The 16,321-nt window shown below is 43.9% G+C and overlaps 1 protein-coding gene across 3 annotated transcripts in view; it reads right to left on the bottom strand.

Moving 5' to 3' along the window:
• ZNF366 (zinc finger protein 366) overlaps positions 1-16,321 on the bottom strand; it is a 73,902-nt gene that overhangs the window by 20,770 nt on the left and 36,811 nt on the right. For 2 of the 3 annotated variants that reach the window (XM_086699167.1, XM_086699177.1), the window contains exon 2: positions 399-1,744. In XM_086699167.1, coding sequence (XP_086555293.1) covers positions 399-1,730 — 1,332 coding nt within the window. In that variant the 5' untranslated portion in view covers positions 1,731-1,744. Of the gene's footprint in view, positions 1-398; positions 1,745-10,367; positions 10,472-16,321 lie in introns of all 3 variants that reach the window. The other variant, XM_086699185.1, reaches the window with a different exon arrangement.

The raw sequence follows: 16,321 nt of genomic DNA, 5'->3' as shown, positions 1-16,321 counted from the left end.
TAAATAATACCTGATGGCACACGCATGCTAGGGCCCTGGATGAAGTTTCCAGAAACAGAATTTTAGGGGTGGCAGGAGGCTAAGAAGCAACAGCACAAGGACCAGCTGTTTCCTTCCGCCTTCCTCACCCTCCTTTCCAAACTGCCCACATTATTTATTTCCAGGCCCATCTTAGACTCTAGAAGGCTGGATGGCAAAGGACTTGGTTGCTGGCCCCCCAGCGTCCCCCATTTCAAGGAGAGGAAGGAGGCCAGGACTCAGGGAGGAAGCCCCTCGCCCAGGGTTACACAGCTCCTCCCCGCCCAGGTGCGGGGCGGCGAAGGTCTGCGGGCCCCGCCCCCCCAGGGCTCTGCGCCTGCTCCCCGGGCGCCCGCCCGCGGCCTGGGATCCGGCGGTACCTTGTGGGTGAGGGAGTGCTGCTTGAGGTGGTGGGGCTGCACGAACTCCATGCCGCACTCGGAGCAGATGTAGGGCCGGATGTCCTTGTGCTTCATCATGTGGTTCTGCAGCTGGCTCGGGTACTGGAAGGTCTTGTCGCACTCGGAGCAGCTGTACTGGATGGGGCCCCGGTGAGTGGTGAGGTGCCTCTTGAGCTGGGCCAAGGTGGGGAAGTCGAGGCCGCACTCCACACAGATGTTCTCGCGCCCGCTGGCGTGCTTGGCCTCGTGGGCCTTGAGCTCGCTGGGGTAGGCAAAGCCCCGGCCGCACACGCGGCAGTTGTGCGGCTTCACCTCGCTGTGCTGCATCATGTGGCGCTTCAGGTGGCTGGTCTGCGTGAAGGCCTTGTGGCACACCTGGCACTTGTGGGGCCGTGTGCCCTGGTGGGTGAGCATGTGGGTGTGCAGGTGGCTGAGCTGCTTGAAGAGCTTCCCGCAGCGGGTGCACGCGTGCGGCTTGATCCCGCTGTGGCCCAGGATGTGGGTCACCAGGTTGTACTTGGAGGTGTAGGACTTCTCGCAGGTGGGGCACTGCCAGCGCTTCTGCGCCCCGCCCACGTCCACGTAGTAACTGTCGTCGATGCGCACGTTCACGTCCACCCGCTCCACCTTCTGCTTGGCCTCCTCGCTCTCCTGAGGCTCGGCCTTGCGCGGCAGCAGCGCTTCCGGGGGCTGCTTGGGCAGGAAGGTGTGCCGGCTGAAGGGGAAGGGGGAGGCCGAGGGCATGAAGAAGGGGAACATGAGGCCCGGGGGGACCTTGGGGTAGTAGGGGTAGGGCGCGGGCAGAAACGGAGGGGGCGTCGGCTGGGGCCACACGGCGCTGGGCTTCACGGGCTCCTGCTTGACCGGCTTGCCCCCCAAGTGTTCCAGGGTGCGGTAGAACTGGAAGCCCACGTTGCACAGGTCGATCATTTGCGAGTCATACTTGGGGCGCGGGGGCTGCGGGAAGAGCAGGGAGAGGTTCGGAGGGCCGTGGTTTTTGCTCTCCTCGGAGTGGAGGGCGAGAGGGGCCTCTTCCGCAGGGTGGCTGTAGGGCATCTTGGTGGGCATGCTCTTCCGTTTTCGAGACCCTCCTCCTTCAAAGACCCCCGGGAATCCATCTAGGTGTCCTGGAGGAGGTTCATATCGAAATTGGGAAAAAGGCCCCCGGAGAGCTTCTGGGAAGGGGTGTCTTTGGGGAGCCTTCCCTCGGGAAACCACTGGCTGCAGGCAGTGGGGAAAGGAGGGGGCTCTCTTCACACCCAGATTGAAATGCACATCCTCATCTTTGATCATCTTCATTTCCTTCTGCATCCTTGGCAATTTTCCTTTAAAGAAAAAGAAACTTACTCTTTAAAAAAAAAAAAAAAAGAGCCCCCTTTTTCCTTAAGGGTTTTGGCTAGATGATCAGTACTAATTTATGATGAGTGATGTTTGTTTAATACTGACCCTCCCTTATCCTAGGGCCGCTCGAAGTATCACTGTTTTTTCCCCCTTAGGAACCCATTACTAATGCGGAAAGCTGTGGCCTCCCAGAGTGGGACCCTAGAGCTCCAGTGTAAATCCACAGCCACAGAATATCATCTGGGGGTTGGGAGGCGTGGGAAGGAACCTGAGAACTCAGCCAGCCACTGTGCCCACTTAAGATGAGGGTACCTAGGCCCAGACAGATGAAGGGCACGTTCATGCCCATCGCCCCTCAGTACAGAAGTCAGAACTGGGATGTGTCCTGTGGGTCTCTTAACCTGAGAAAGAGTGCATCTGCCAGTGGTGACTTAAATGTGTCTTTTGGATTGTTTTCTGTTCTTAGGGAACCAATTTCCCCTGCTTTCCTCTCTGTCTTCCAGGCCTTTGCTGCTGGAGGAGGCGGCGGTGGGGGGAGTATGCAAGCCCACACAGGTGAAGAGACTTTCCTGCTCGATTTGGATCTCAGATTTTCCGAGTCACCCACGCCAAGCAAGGTGTGCTGCTGGGGTACATCAAGTGGATGAGATCAGTGTGATTAAGAAAAGCATACGACCCAGTGTTACAAAGTCATCTTGGTAATTTACACACTTTAATCTTCCACCTGAAGCCACCTCAGGTGAAAAATTCCAAGACTGTGAATCTCTAAAACTTAGACACACATGTGTCTAAGTAAAGCTTGGCCTTCGAGGACTCCTGAGGCACCTGACCTTGCCTTGCTGAGCCAGTTACTGCATCCTGGTGACTCTATCAGGTATGTGTGGGAGAGCCTGTGGGCTGGAGTCTAAACCAAGGACGAGGCTTCCTTTCCCGTGTCTCCTTGTCACTTTTCTATACTCCTCGTGTGGGTAGTGGTAAAAACAACCAAGTGGCTGACTTGATGTTTCCATTGAGGGCCCTTTCTACCCAAATCCTCTGAGCTTGAATGGGATTGATTCCCTTTGCTCAACAGAGACTTTCACAGAGCCAGTTGCCCTGGCCAGGTATGCAGTCTGTTCTGGGACCAACGGAGACAGGGCTGGGATAGGGTCCTGGATTAACTGAGGGCCTTGGCCCTTGGGAATGGCTGCATGCTGAGCAGTTAGGGTGAGGGTCCCAGGGGTGAGAAGGCCAACAGCTGCTAGCGATTTTCTCCAGTCTTTGATGAGGCAAATGCGGTTTCTGCAAGCACCTGAGTATTCCCCAAATCACACATATGTCTTGAGGTTTGAAAACTGCAGCACATTAAAGCAAAAATGGGCCTTTTTTTTTTTTTTTTTATACTGGGTTACCAATTCCATACACAGACGATCTAACTGGGAGGAAAACCCTTGTGCCTTTATTATATGAATATTTGGGCATTACTTAAAACTGTTACGTTAAATCATCAGAAAACTGAAAAGAAAATAATGTCTATTAATCTTTGCTTTGTGTTTATGTGATGGGAAGATAGTCCTGGTTTGTCCTCTTTCTGTGGACTTGGGGTGAAGAGAAAGAGCTTGCTTGTTTAGCAGAAGGAAAGCCCAGACCTGTGCGTCCTATCCTTCTGCTTCCTCCTAAAATTGTTAACCAAATGCAAGGTTCTTCTACTGCTGACTCGAGGACCTGTCAGAGGTCCGGGTATGCTGCTCTGCTATCGTCAGTACCTAAGCGAGGATGGAGAGGGCAGAGGCTCTTGGGATAGCGTTCCACATTTACTAGGTCTCCGTTTGCATTTCAACAGGTTCTGATCCCTGAATTCACATGCAGTTATAAAGGGTGTGTTGGGCCCTGGTGTGAGACTTTGTTGCTCCTATAAGAATAACTGGCTTCCAGATCAGATTAATGTGTCCTATTGAAATAGAGAGGAAAAAATGGCAGCTCCTTTCTCTGGATGTCATTTTGTCTATGGTTGGTTGTATACCCTCTGTGGAGAGAAGATTCTATTTGCAAAAAGGCTCCTTGGACTGGACCCAAATGCCAGGCTACACATGACTGTGACAGACACTGGCAGAGCCCATCTGAGTGCACACTGGTTCTGTTTTATTCTGATCTGGTTTAAAGAGCTAATGATTCCTATTTCATAGAGCTTCATAGAGCTTGATTGTAGAATTAGTTAAAAAAAAAAAAAGGGGGGGAGAACAGACATCAGAACATGGGCCAGAATTTAATGAATTTTTTGTGTATTTTATTGTTAAGAAGGTATTTGAAAATGTATGACTAATGATGTCTGGTATCTTTAAACCGTGTGTTATATCTTATACTAGAAGGTACTTACTTGGAAATGAATGTTATCACTAATTATGAAACAAAAGGTACTTTGGTATATACAATTATTATTGCTTTTGTTTAATATTTGTGTTTTCAGTTGCGACATAGTATACTAATTGAGTCACTTTACTGTATTAGAATTGATATCTTTTTTATTTAAAAATTTTTTTTAATGTTTATTTATTTTTGAGAGAGAGACAGAGGGTGAGTGGGGGAGGGGCAGAGGGAAAGGGAGACAGAATCCCGAGCAGCCTCCAGGCTCTGAGCAAACTGTCAGTACAGAGCCTGATGTGAGGCTTGAACTCACAAACTGCGAGATCATGACCTGAGCCGAAGTTGGACACTTAACTGACTGAGCCAACCAGGCGCCCCTAGGATTGACATTTCTAATGCAATACTGATTTCAAAAGCATATTTATTTTCAGTGTTTGCATTTTTATTTGATCACCATCGACCTTCCAAGGCAAAGAACATCGTTGAACAGAGATGATGTGTCCTTTAACATCAACAGCAGAATTGTGTCCCCCAAATGCAGAGACTTTACATATGTGCATTGTAATTTCCTCCCTATTTTAATATGATAAAAATTTTCCCCAGTTTCTGACTTGTGTATATACACACCCCACCCCTAAAATGGTAGTGTGCCTGTTCTAGAATAAAATCATTAACTCAGGAGCTTTAAAAAGGCATTGAGATCCATCCATGGACATATTTTCCAGATCTTTAAAACAGCAGTCCCCTCTGCAAAAAGGTCCTAAGGGATGCTACCAATCTCTACAGAAGTCAAGGAGAACTAGATCTGCTTCCTCTCGGCATTCTTGAGAAATAAATCAGGTGTAGCTGCTGCTAGTTATTAATATCCTTGTCTTCTGAGCACAGGGTGCTAAGGAGAAGCCCTAGGGTGTAAAAGAAAACCACAAAAAAGCAAACTCATTGGGGATGGGGAGGGTTGAACAGAAGAGCAGGGAAAGGATGTCATCCTTGGGAGGTAATCTATCTTGAAATCAATCAACTTAAAACTCCCAGTGGACTCTACAAAAATATTAACAAACTCCTAGAAAACCTCACTGTGTGCCACCCGCATGCTCCCTTCTATTTCTAAAAATAGGCCCACAGACATCCATGGCACATAGGGATTCCCATGCAGGAGGCAAGAGAGATCTGAGAGCAGCAGTAATCTTGGCCAAGGACAGAGGGTAGGGGGGCTCCAGGCCCTCCCCCGGCCAGTAACCTGTGGCTTCTCCCAGAAAATTGCATGTTATAAGACAGTTCCCCACCGGGATGAGCAAGACAATATTCAAAGAAGAAGAACTGAAATTGTAAAATAGCCACCTCTGGGATAATCGGGAGCCTTGCTTTGGAGGCTGAGGGTATCTGGGTTTGAATTCTTTGTGTTAGCAGTTTTGAGAAACTGAGCAAGTTAATTTTGGGGCTTGGTTTCCTCATCCATGGGGTTGGGATATCCTCCCCTGGGTTTTTAGAGACTTAAAACAGAGCATGTATGTGAAAGTGTGTTAAACACTAGTCAGTGTGGTGCTCGTGAGGCTAAGAAAGAGTGGACAGGAGGGGAGGACAGCTACTGGGATCAGTAGATAGACACTGACTGACAGCATCTCTCTTTTCCAAGCTGAAGCTCTTGTCCACATCTGGGTCTCTGCTTTGCAGGTCAAAACCAAGACTTGACCCATTTGCACTGAGTTGGTCTTGTCACAGCAGTGAACGTGAACCAGGCTAAAGGAGGCCATTGGGTGAGGCCAGGAAGTGTGTGTTCCCTCAGTGTGGAGATCAACCTTCTAGTTTGAGAATATTCCCCCATCTCTTCTCTGTGGATCTTTTTTCTATTGGGGAGATAGCCCTGAGCTTACATTGATAACAGATGGTGAGTGGGGACAGAAGGGACTGAGTGGTCTCCTGAGCTACTTCAGCCAGTCTGTGGGACCCTGAAGTATCTCCCCCAGTATAAGATCAGAAGTCACCTTCCCAGGGACAGGAGGACCTGTTTGTCAAACCCTGAGTCTCCAGTACAAGGATGGTGCTGAGTCAATACTGGCAAACTGACTCTTGAGACTCCCGCTGGAGTGTGAGGGCATGGGCTGGGTCTGTTTTGTTTACTGCTGCATTTCCAGTGTCCATCATGGACTGACAGCTAACCTCTCTGTGTCCATATGAGAGGTTCTTGTTATAACATTCCTCCAAAGTGGGATTTTTTGCAGAGCAGAGGCTCAGTAAACTGCTATGGGATGAGAGAAGGAATGAAAAGTTCTTGTTTTTAAAGTCTCCACCTGGAACTTTTAAGTGTATCATTTTATCTCACTTTATTTAGACTGCAGGTGACTTTTTGAAACATCCCTAATCAGAGCATGAGCACACTCATAAACTCTCAGGTAGCTATTGTGGGAAGAACTCAATATATACACCTTGTGTGCACTGTTGTTTATCCCCCTGAGTTTTCAAGGGCTCCTTTCTCTGAACTGTCCCTCAAATCACGGTAAACCATAAACCCTGGCTATATCCAAGATGGGAAATATATGGAAAATAATGCTAGGGAGCCATCTTCAAAGTGCCACAAAGTTCTGCAAACCACTCAGAAAACAGATGCCTGAAAGTCCAACGGAAAATAGTGGATACAAAGACAGACCCTTGGATCAAGACTGGGAAACACAGATCAAGACTAGGTAGTCACCCTGCACTCTTCTACCCAAAGGAGATGTTTGAAAAGTTAGTAGCAGTCCACTTTGTGTACTATGAGGTAAGGGTGCAGGCTTAGAATAATGAATTGCTATGGTCAGAGAATGTTCCTGACTTTCTTCCTTGTATACTCAATCACCATAGCAAATAGGCTGTAAGTCAGGAAGCACATAGCTTGGGGAGGGATATATTGTGTCGATCTGTGTTAGAGGCGTCTGGGACTCAAGATTTCTTCTTTAGCAGGTATCATCCACAAGAGTTAGTTATGAGGAAATAGGGATGAAAAGATGTTAAAAATAAAATCTTCTTTTGAACCATAAAGACCAATTAGAAATGCAAAGCCTAAGATGAAACTGCATTTAGTTTGGAGGAAAAAAAAATGCTTCTAATAATGCCCTTTAATCAGGAATTCACCTACTGCACAAAAATATAAATATTCCCCAGATAAAATTACTGGTATTTTGTGGTTCTCATTCAAATCGAAGGTCATTCCAGTAAATGCTATCAGAAGAGTCATGGTGAGTCAGCATGCCAGATTCAGATCTATTATCTTGACTCCATAACACTGATTTTTGTTCATCCTGAAATTCATGAAGTAATATTCTCTTGTGTTCTTTATTCCTTGAAGATTTCCACATTTCATTGGAAAATGTTACATTTTGCTCCTAGAGACACTGGCTTCCCTTTTAATTTGAGAGAGTGGCACTTTCTTATGTGGTCTGCTCCGGAGCTCTGCTCTCAACAAAGATGGAAGCAGGGAGGAGATGGGAGTTGAGGGGACATTTCAGAATAAAGAGCAGTGCTAAGAGAAACAAAGGGGTAGGGAGTTGTGGGAAGGTAACGGGAAGGCGGGATGACAGATGCATGGACTGACAACTAACCTCTCTCTGTCCATGTGGGAGGAATGTTACAACATTCCTCCACTGTGGGATTTTATTGGATCACCTGGTTCTTTGTGAATTTTTGGTAACAAAGGGAGACTTTGAGTCTTGAAATTAAACATTCTAATGATTGAACCCCATTGTCTTAATATGTACATAGTCATATTGCTAATTTCTTCATCTGCATATATTTGGCAAATAATGAGTCAATCTTATTTTGCTGTAATTGGCAGGAACAGAAGGATCTGTGTATGCAGATGCCAGATAGGGCAATATGTTCTAAAGAAGTGAATGGTCAGCCATGTCACTCCCTGGATTGTAGGATTGACAAAAAAGGTAGTTAGATACCTGGTAGCCAGACCCCAGGTAGCCCCTTCTGGATGCCCTTGTGGCCCTTTTTTAATCTATAAACCCGAGTTCCTCCTATTTTGTTATAAAAAGTAATCCGTCAACCCACAGCATGAGCTGAGTCTTCTAGGGGGTCAGAAAATATTCATTGGTAATGAGACCTGTCTACATGTGAAATAGTCAATCAAACTCACCTAATTTATTTTTTTAAGTTCCTAAATATATCACCAAGACATTACATAGTTAAAGTCAAGTTTAGTTTTTCTTTTTCTTTTTTTAAATGTTTATTTTTGAGAGAGACAGAGCATGAATGGGGAAGGGGCAGAGAGAGAGGGAGACACAGAATCCGAAGCAGGCTCCAGGCTCTGAGCTGTCAGCACAGAGCCCAACATGGGGCTTGAACCCACGAGCCTTGAGATCATGACCTGAGCTGAAGTCAGATGCCCAACCAACTGAGCCCCCGGGCGCCCCTCAAGTTTAGTTTTACAATGTTTAAATTGTCCATGCTAGTTTTGCATTTATTACCCCCCCACACACATGTATTTTTTAAAGAGGCCTTATTAAAATAACGACAACAAAGTCTGGTACTAACTTGCATAGATTAAATAGATGTGGGACAAATAAATAAATAAATAGATGTGGGTTTCAGTTAAGAAAGTGTTCAATGCCTAGGTCAAATTTCTGGAAAGCAGGAATGAATATAATTACTTGAGCCCTGGAACAGCTGCTAGGGTGTTGGGGTTATCTCTGCCCTCGTGACCCATTTAAAGGAAGGAAATGAATTGGAGATGTGACTTAGCAGTTCTCTTTCCCAGCCCTCAGAGCTAATATATCTCTTGTGGATAGGGCCCTAACTGGAATGTTAAAAATTTTCTCCTACTTTCTTTTGGGGGAAATGTCTTTAGAATACATGTCAATTTTTTTTTTTTTTTTTTTTTTTGCTTTTATGATCATAGGTCGAGTACACTTGATATACCTACTCTCAGCTAAGCAAATATACACATGAATGTTAGAAAGCTTCATTTTGTCTATCTCTGGGGAATGACAGCATATTTGGTTAGGTAGGCCTTAGAATGGGTAGCTAATGCCAGAAAATATGACCATCTGGAATCAAAAGTGGTAAGAATTAACATGTAATAAATGAGATTAGCCATTGATGGAGAAGGAACCTATCTTCAAAGTAGAACTTGAGGCAGTATTTTTGGGAGAGGGGAGGGAAGAACTGTTTTGTACCTTGATTGTGGTGCTGGTTACACAACTATGTATTTGTCAAAACTCCTAAAACTCAAATGAATTTTACTGGATGTAATTTAAAAATAAGCTTAAAAATATTTTTTAAAAATGCCAAAAAATGCTGCTCTGCGCATTATTATAAAAAAGAGTAATGGAAGATATTTGAGAAATATTCAACAATAGTCAAGGAAACCAGACTCCACCCTCTAATCAAGTCTTAAGTTTGTAATGCATCTAATAACATGCATATGGTATATGAAGAGGGGAGCTTTGTTGTAAGTATTTGATGATCTTAGTTACTGCTCTTTCCAAAGGGGAGACTCAGAATATGGCCAATATACCAGTTTTTTTTACTTTGTTTTGTTTTGTATGCTATTCAGCAAGAATATTATAGGGGCACAGACGGTGTTTTAAGTTATCCTTCAAGGTCTAATCTGTGGCCCTGATTGCATATTCAGTAAAGAATCTTCTGTAATTTCTCCAACATTTTTGAAATGTAAAGTCTACCGTCAGTGGACAAGATCAGTCTGGTCATTAGGAAATATATTTCGGGGCGCCTGGGTGGCTCAGTCGGTTGAGCGGCCGACTTCGGTTCAGGTCATGATCTCGTGGTGTGTGAGTTCAAACCCCGCGTCGGGCTCTGTGCTGACTGCTCAGAGCCTGGAGCCTGTTTCAGATTCTGTGTCTCCCTCTCTCTCTGACCCTCCCCCATTCATGCTCTGTCTCTCTCTGTCTCAAAAATAAATAAACGTTAAAAAAAAAAAAAAAGGAAATATATTTCTACCCTTTGTAAGTCAATAGATTGGTATTGACATTCGGGTCCATAGGTTACTCTTGTGAATGAACCATATCTTTAAGAGTGATTAACTGAGTGCTCTACAGGAGGCAGAGAGAACCTCACCTCCTGGCGGCTTTATGGAGACTTACAGGTGAAACTTTCCTTTCTAGCAGAGCTGGAAGAAAATTCCTCATTTCTCTGATATTTATCACATTTGTCTGATGTTTTACTCATTGACTAGTTCCTGTGCTGCTAGTCAGCTTTCTGTGTAGGTAGGTATTTTATATTTCTAACACAATCTGGTCAGAGAGTCAGAAACTTGCCTGTTACCTTATCTATTGTTGGGATCCAGCGATTGTGTGGGAATTTATCAGACAAGTCCCATGCTCTAGCTTGCTCTTCTTCCCTGATTCCAAGCAGAATTTTGATGTTACCTGAAAGAAGGAATAACTGGTTGACTTGCCCTGGCTGAAATCCAGCCCAGGTCAACTTCACATCAATAAGCTGCCAAGAACAACTGTGGTGAGGAAGGTGGTTTAGCTAAGGTGTAGCAATGACTAGAGTTTTGCTTTTCAGAAAGCATGGCCGCCACCTTGCTTCATCCTGTTACGGCATCCTTAGCCTATGTGCACCGTATTCCTTTGACCTGGAAGTTGACACTGAAATAATATGAATGAATTTGAGAGGGCTCTGGAAATGCCCATTGATCAAATGCTACAGAGGGTATGTGTCACCATAGAGTAGAACATGCCCACATTCTAACAAACAATATCCTAGAAAGGAGGGGCATAAGAATTTCTCTCAGTTTTTCCACAATTGCAAGTTCCCCCATGATTCTCTGGGCAAATGCCCATTAGTCTCGTGGAAATGCCTATCCTAATGGGCAGAGGGGTCTTTGATTTCACCTTTTCTTTTTATTTTTATGTGGAAAAAATCCTGCTCTATTTCCATCTTCTGATGAGTGATTGCTTTTCATCCTGGATACCAGTTTTCCCTTCACACTTTTTAGTTCAAGGTCTTCTCATTGCCCTGCTTCATGTTGATTTTTCTGTTGATTCTGCTCACTAAAAGCATTCTTGGAAAATGCAGTGTATACATTTATCACCTCATGTACTTGTACCTATAGCCTGTCTCTTGAAGGAAATACAAGAATCTGGTAATACTTGTTGCCTCTGAGGAGGAAGACTGTATAGCTGGTAGAGGAAGGCTTGGGAATCCAGCAGTCGAGTTACCAATTCAGGATGGAGCATTGCCGTCATAATCTGTGGGACGGTGCCCTGTGGGTGTAAGGTTCTCTGGGTGGAGAGGAAACTTTTAATTATATACCCTTCAACTATATTTTTGCACACTGTGACTGACTTAGCTATTCAAATACTTGCATTAATAAAATAAAAATACATATTGACTTTGAAACAGCAGACATTCAGACAAAATTAGACTTGGGATCCCCTTCTTTTTGAGTGCTGAAGAATTATTTTGAAACATTTCTTTGGGCTCTTCAAGTTTTCTACCCAAGATCCCTGGTGCCCCTGGAATAGTTAACCCTGGTTTATATTTGGGCATGCATCTTTTTGACCCAGGCAAATAAAGCAACTGCAAAGACTCAGACTTGGAGAAGCCTCCTCAAAGGTGTCACTCAGCAAACTGCTTCAGGTGCTTCCTATGTGCCTGCACTGTGTGGAAGCCAGAGGATGATGTCTAATAAACCAAATGCTAACTTAAAAGTACTCACTATCTGGGAGAAGAAACTGACAGATATATGTGGAGAAAAATATTCTAGGAGCTACAATGGAGGATCCTTGAACTGGCAGGTTGATTAGCTGATGAGAGAACAAGAAGCCGAATGACATTTCCTTTCAAGGGATGCCTGGGCGGCTCAGTTGGTTAAGTGTCCAACTCTTGATTCTGGCTCAGGTCATGATCTCAAGGTTTGTGGGATTGAGACCTGCATCGGGCTCTGCACTGACAGTACAGAGATTCTTTCTCCTGCTGTCTCTTGCCCCTGCCCTGCTCACTCTGTCTCCATCTCCATCTCCATCTCTCTCTCTCTCTCTCTCTCTGTCTCTCTCTCAAAATAAATAAAATTTATTCTTATTTATTTATTTTTTAAATGTTTATTTTTGAGAGAGAGAGAGAGCCTATGAGTGGGGGTGGGGCAGAGAGAGAGAGTAGGGGACAGAGGATCCAAAGTGGGCTCCGCACTGACAGCAGTGAGCCCGATATGGGACTTGAACTCACAAACTGCGAGATCATGCCCTGAGCCGCAGTTGGATGCTCAACTGATGGAGCCACTCAGCTGCTCCAATCTTAAAAAATATTTTCTTTCAAGGGAAACCCTCTTATACTGTTGGTGGCAATGCAAACTGGTGCAGCCACTCTGGAAAACAGTGTAGAGGTTCCTCAAAAAGTTAAAAGTAGAACTACCCTACGACCCAGCAATTGCACTACTCGATATTTACCCAAAGGATACAAAAACACCAATGAAAAAAACATCGGCACATGCACCCCGATGTTTATAGCAGCATTATCAACTATAGCCAAATTATGGAAAAAGCCCAGATGTCTGATAATTGATGAATGGCTAAAGAAGATATGGTGTGTGTACACACACACACACACACACACACACACACACTCACAATGGAATATTAGCCATAAAAAAGAATGAAATCTTGCCATTTGCAATGATGTGGTTGGGGCTAAAGTGTATTTTCCTAAGTGAAATTAGTCAGTTGGATGAAGACAAATACCATATGAATTCACTCATATTAGGAGTTAAAGAAATGAAGCAGATGAATATAGACGAAGGGGAAAAAAGAGGGAGGCAAACCATAAGAGACTCTTAACTAGAAAGAACAGACTTGAGGGTTGCTGGAGGAGAAGTGGGTGGGGGATGGGCCAAATGGGTGATGGGTATTAAGGAGGGCGCTTGTGATGAGCATTGGGTGTTCTGATGTAAGTGATGAATCACTAAATTCTACTTCTGAAACTAATGTTACAGTGTATGTCAATTAGCTAGAATTTAAATAAAAACTTTAAAAAATATTTTCTTTGAAGATATTCCTCTATTTCCTTTTTTATCATTAAAACTTCAATTAGAGTAACATGAAACAGATGAAAGAGTATCTGGATGTGAGGAAAACCTTCCCTCTCCCCAACCAGTGCCCCAGCCTTCCCTATCATGTATCCTGCAGAGCAGATGAAGACTTTGGTGACTTGAAAAGTGGGCTGACCTTTAATTAGCTGCACCAAGAAAAGCAGGTGTATATAAGACAAAAATAAATTACATTCAACCTTGGAAGTTCAGATAAAGATGAGTCTGATGTGAAGATTCACAGTAATTACAGAGTCACACAGTGCAAATACGACTAATCCAGTTTCTCCATTCCACCCATCCCTGAGTTTTTCCTTGGCTCCTTCCCCAGTACTGAGAAGCAACTTTGGGATGCTAAGGGTGAAACCCTTCGATTTGGGGCAATGTCAGGTCCTCCCCCGGTAATTACTGTGTAATTAAGTTGTATAAAAGCTTCCAGGGTAAAAGTCAAATCCTATTTATGCCACTGCAGAATCATAAAATGTCAAAGCACAGGCATGCTCCAGCCCTCAGAGAGAATTAGTGCCTTCTTCCTCTCAACTCCCCTGGTTTGTGCCTCCAGTGACCTGCTTCCCCACAACACTGTCATCCCCTTGTAGTCCAGACTAATTCCTAAACTTTTCTGAGTCTTCACTGCTTTGTGAAATTACTGGGACTTATTAACATATTTAAGTGATAAAATTTCAAATTGTAATAGTTCTCTAGTCGTAAAATGATCTTGTTCTGTTTGGTAGCACAAACAAGTAGATAAAACTACAGAAAAGTCGTGGAATTCTTTCCTTGTACTCTTTCCCTTCTACCTCCCTTCTAACAAATAGGCAGAACGCTTTGTTACTGTTTAGGATTAGTCATCAAAAGAACCAATTTGTTTTCAGATCTGGTTCATCTTGCTTTTTAATCACAAATGTGTTTTATATTCTAATCTGTTCGAATAATCTGTTATGTGTTGTCATTTAGAGAGTCGTCCTGGAGAGCAATACTTATTTACATTCCCAGGAAGGAGTACATTCATATTAGAATCCATAACTTTGATTATAACTCATTTCTTTTGCATACTTTGGGTGCTTATTACTTTAAAATGTAATAATACTCCAGGATTTGTAATTGCCTCAATATATCTCCTTCTAGCATTTTTCTTTGTTAATTTCTCCATTTAATAAGTTTTCTCCCATACACCCTAAATGCTAACTTTATGTAAAAAAATAAGGAAGAAAGGGAGGAGGTGAAGGAGGGAGGGAGGAAACCAAGAAGTCATCCTGCCAACACCTTGCACATGGACCATGCATTTTGGGGTGATTATTAGAAAATCTTGTTCACTATTCCTTAGAAATGACTCTTAGCTTCTTTGTTTCCGTTCCTAGATCTAGGACTGTAGTTCAAGTGCCCACTTTACTCCTAGGTTACTTTCAACAGTTTCCATCCAATCTTTCAGACCTTTTTTCTCCATCTTTAAAAGTTTCTTGAATACCAATGTCACATCCATCTTCTAAAAAGTCATCACTTTTTCTAAGACAACACTGTTCAGGAACCTTACAACAGTAGAATATAGATACTGCTATACATAGTGTATAGAATTTGCTAATTGCTATTTCAATGTTCATTCTTCCTCCTTCCTTTAGAAAGGATTTCTAAAGGAAATACAGGTTTTTGCTTGCGGTGACAATGTGCCCAGCCAAAACACTAGTCTTTTCAGACTAACCCCTTCAGTTAGGGGTTGCCTTGTACCACAGTTCTGACCAGTGAGATATAAGCAGCCAGCTGCTAGGGATTTCAGAGAAACCCTTTTGCATTTCTAATGTGGAAACCACTTGCTTTGTCTTTTCCTTTTTTTCTTTTTTCTGCCTGGAATGTGGATAGGAGACTGGAAGTGGAATAGTCATATTGCATCCATGGAGCAACCAGGTTAATGACCATGCTTTCCACAGAGTGTAGTAGAGGGGAAGAGGGAAATTTTCAGTATGAAACTCGTACTCTCTTGCTGGCTATCTTGTTATTAGATAAAATGAACCCTTTACTTGGTTAAGAAAATGTATTCAGAGTTCTATGGCTTATAACTAAACACAGTCCCCACCTGATGCACAGAGCATTGTAAACTCTTCTCCCTGACTCTCAGGTCCTTTAGAACAGATCCAACGCAATTCCCCTTCTCACTAAAATCGTCTCAACCCCAGTGAGACCAGGCTTTCACTATTGTGTACATGGAGCAAACTGATTTCTACGTCTCTGTCTTTGTTTAGACTGGTCACCCATGCAGGAATATTCTTTCCATTGATCCATTCCATCCTTCCAGGCTGAAGTTAAGTTCAGCTTCTTCCTGGAAACCTTTCCACCCTACTCTTATGCCCACTTACTTTCCCCTTCTTTCACATCCTATTGTATCGCCCCACTCAATCCTGAGTTAAATACAGGTTTTTTTCTTTGCTTATTGCGCTCTCTGGTTCTTTCATGCTTAGGTTTTGTTTACCCATAAGCTCCCTTCGGCCTGGATCCGTACTCTTCTGTCTGCCATTGTGCCTTGCATGGTAGTGATTGCCATGAAATTACTTAATACAGAGCTCTTGCCTGGTTGGGATTCTTACTATGCACTGCTGTATCTACTTTTTAAAGAATTTTTTTTTTCAATTTTTTTAATGTTTATTCATTTTTGAGAGAAAGAGACATAGAGTGCAAGTGGGGGAGGGGCAGAGAGAGGGAGACACAGAATCCAAAGCAGGCTCCAGGCTCTGAGCTGTCAGCACAGAGCCTACCCGGAGCTCAAACTCACAAACTGTGAGATCATGACCTGAGGCGAAGTCGGACACTTAACCAACTGAGCCACGCAGGCACTCCTGTGTCTGGTTTTTAAAACACGTTTGTCTATGGCTTTAAGAGGACATGTGAATTTAGGCTGTATTTCTGTCTAGTAAGTTAGTATTCCCATAGGCTGCCAATTCAGAATCAGTATGAATTTGCCAGTTGGAGAAAGTTGCAGCAGCAAACATTGTCATTGTGGATTGTTGCTGTGATCATTGTGTTGAAGTCACACATTGTTGACAGAGCATTTGCGGGCACTGGAGATCACTCTCCAGGCCTTTAAATCTAGGTTTCAGCATCAGGAGGATGTGAGATGAGGACTCTTGGAGCCCATTTCTCCCTGCCTCATGAGGACTACAAAGGCCAGTTAAAACACTCCGTTTGGGTGAAGGGCCAC

This window comes from Puma concolor, chromosome A1 (assembly GCF_028749965.1).
Source record: "Puma concolor isolate L17-30 chromosome A1, mPumCon1.1.hap2, whole genome shotgun sequence".
Classification (NCBI taxonomy): domain Eukaryota; kingdom Metazoa; phylum Chordata; class Mammalia; order Carnivora; family Felidae; genus Puma; species Puma concolor.
Note: the sequence above shows the minus strand (reverse complement) of the source record. Positions and strands in the feature narration are given on the sequence as shown.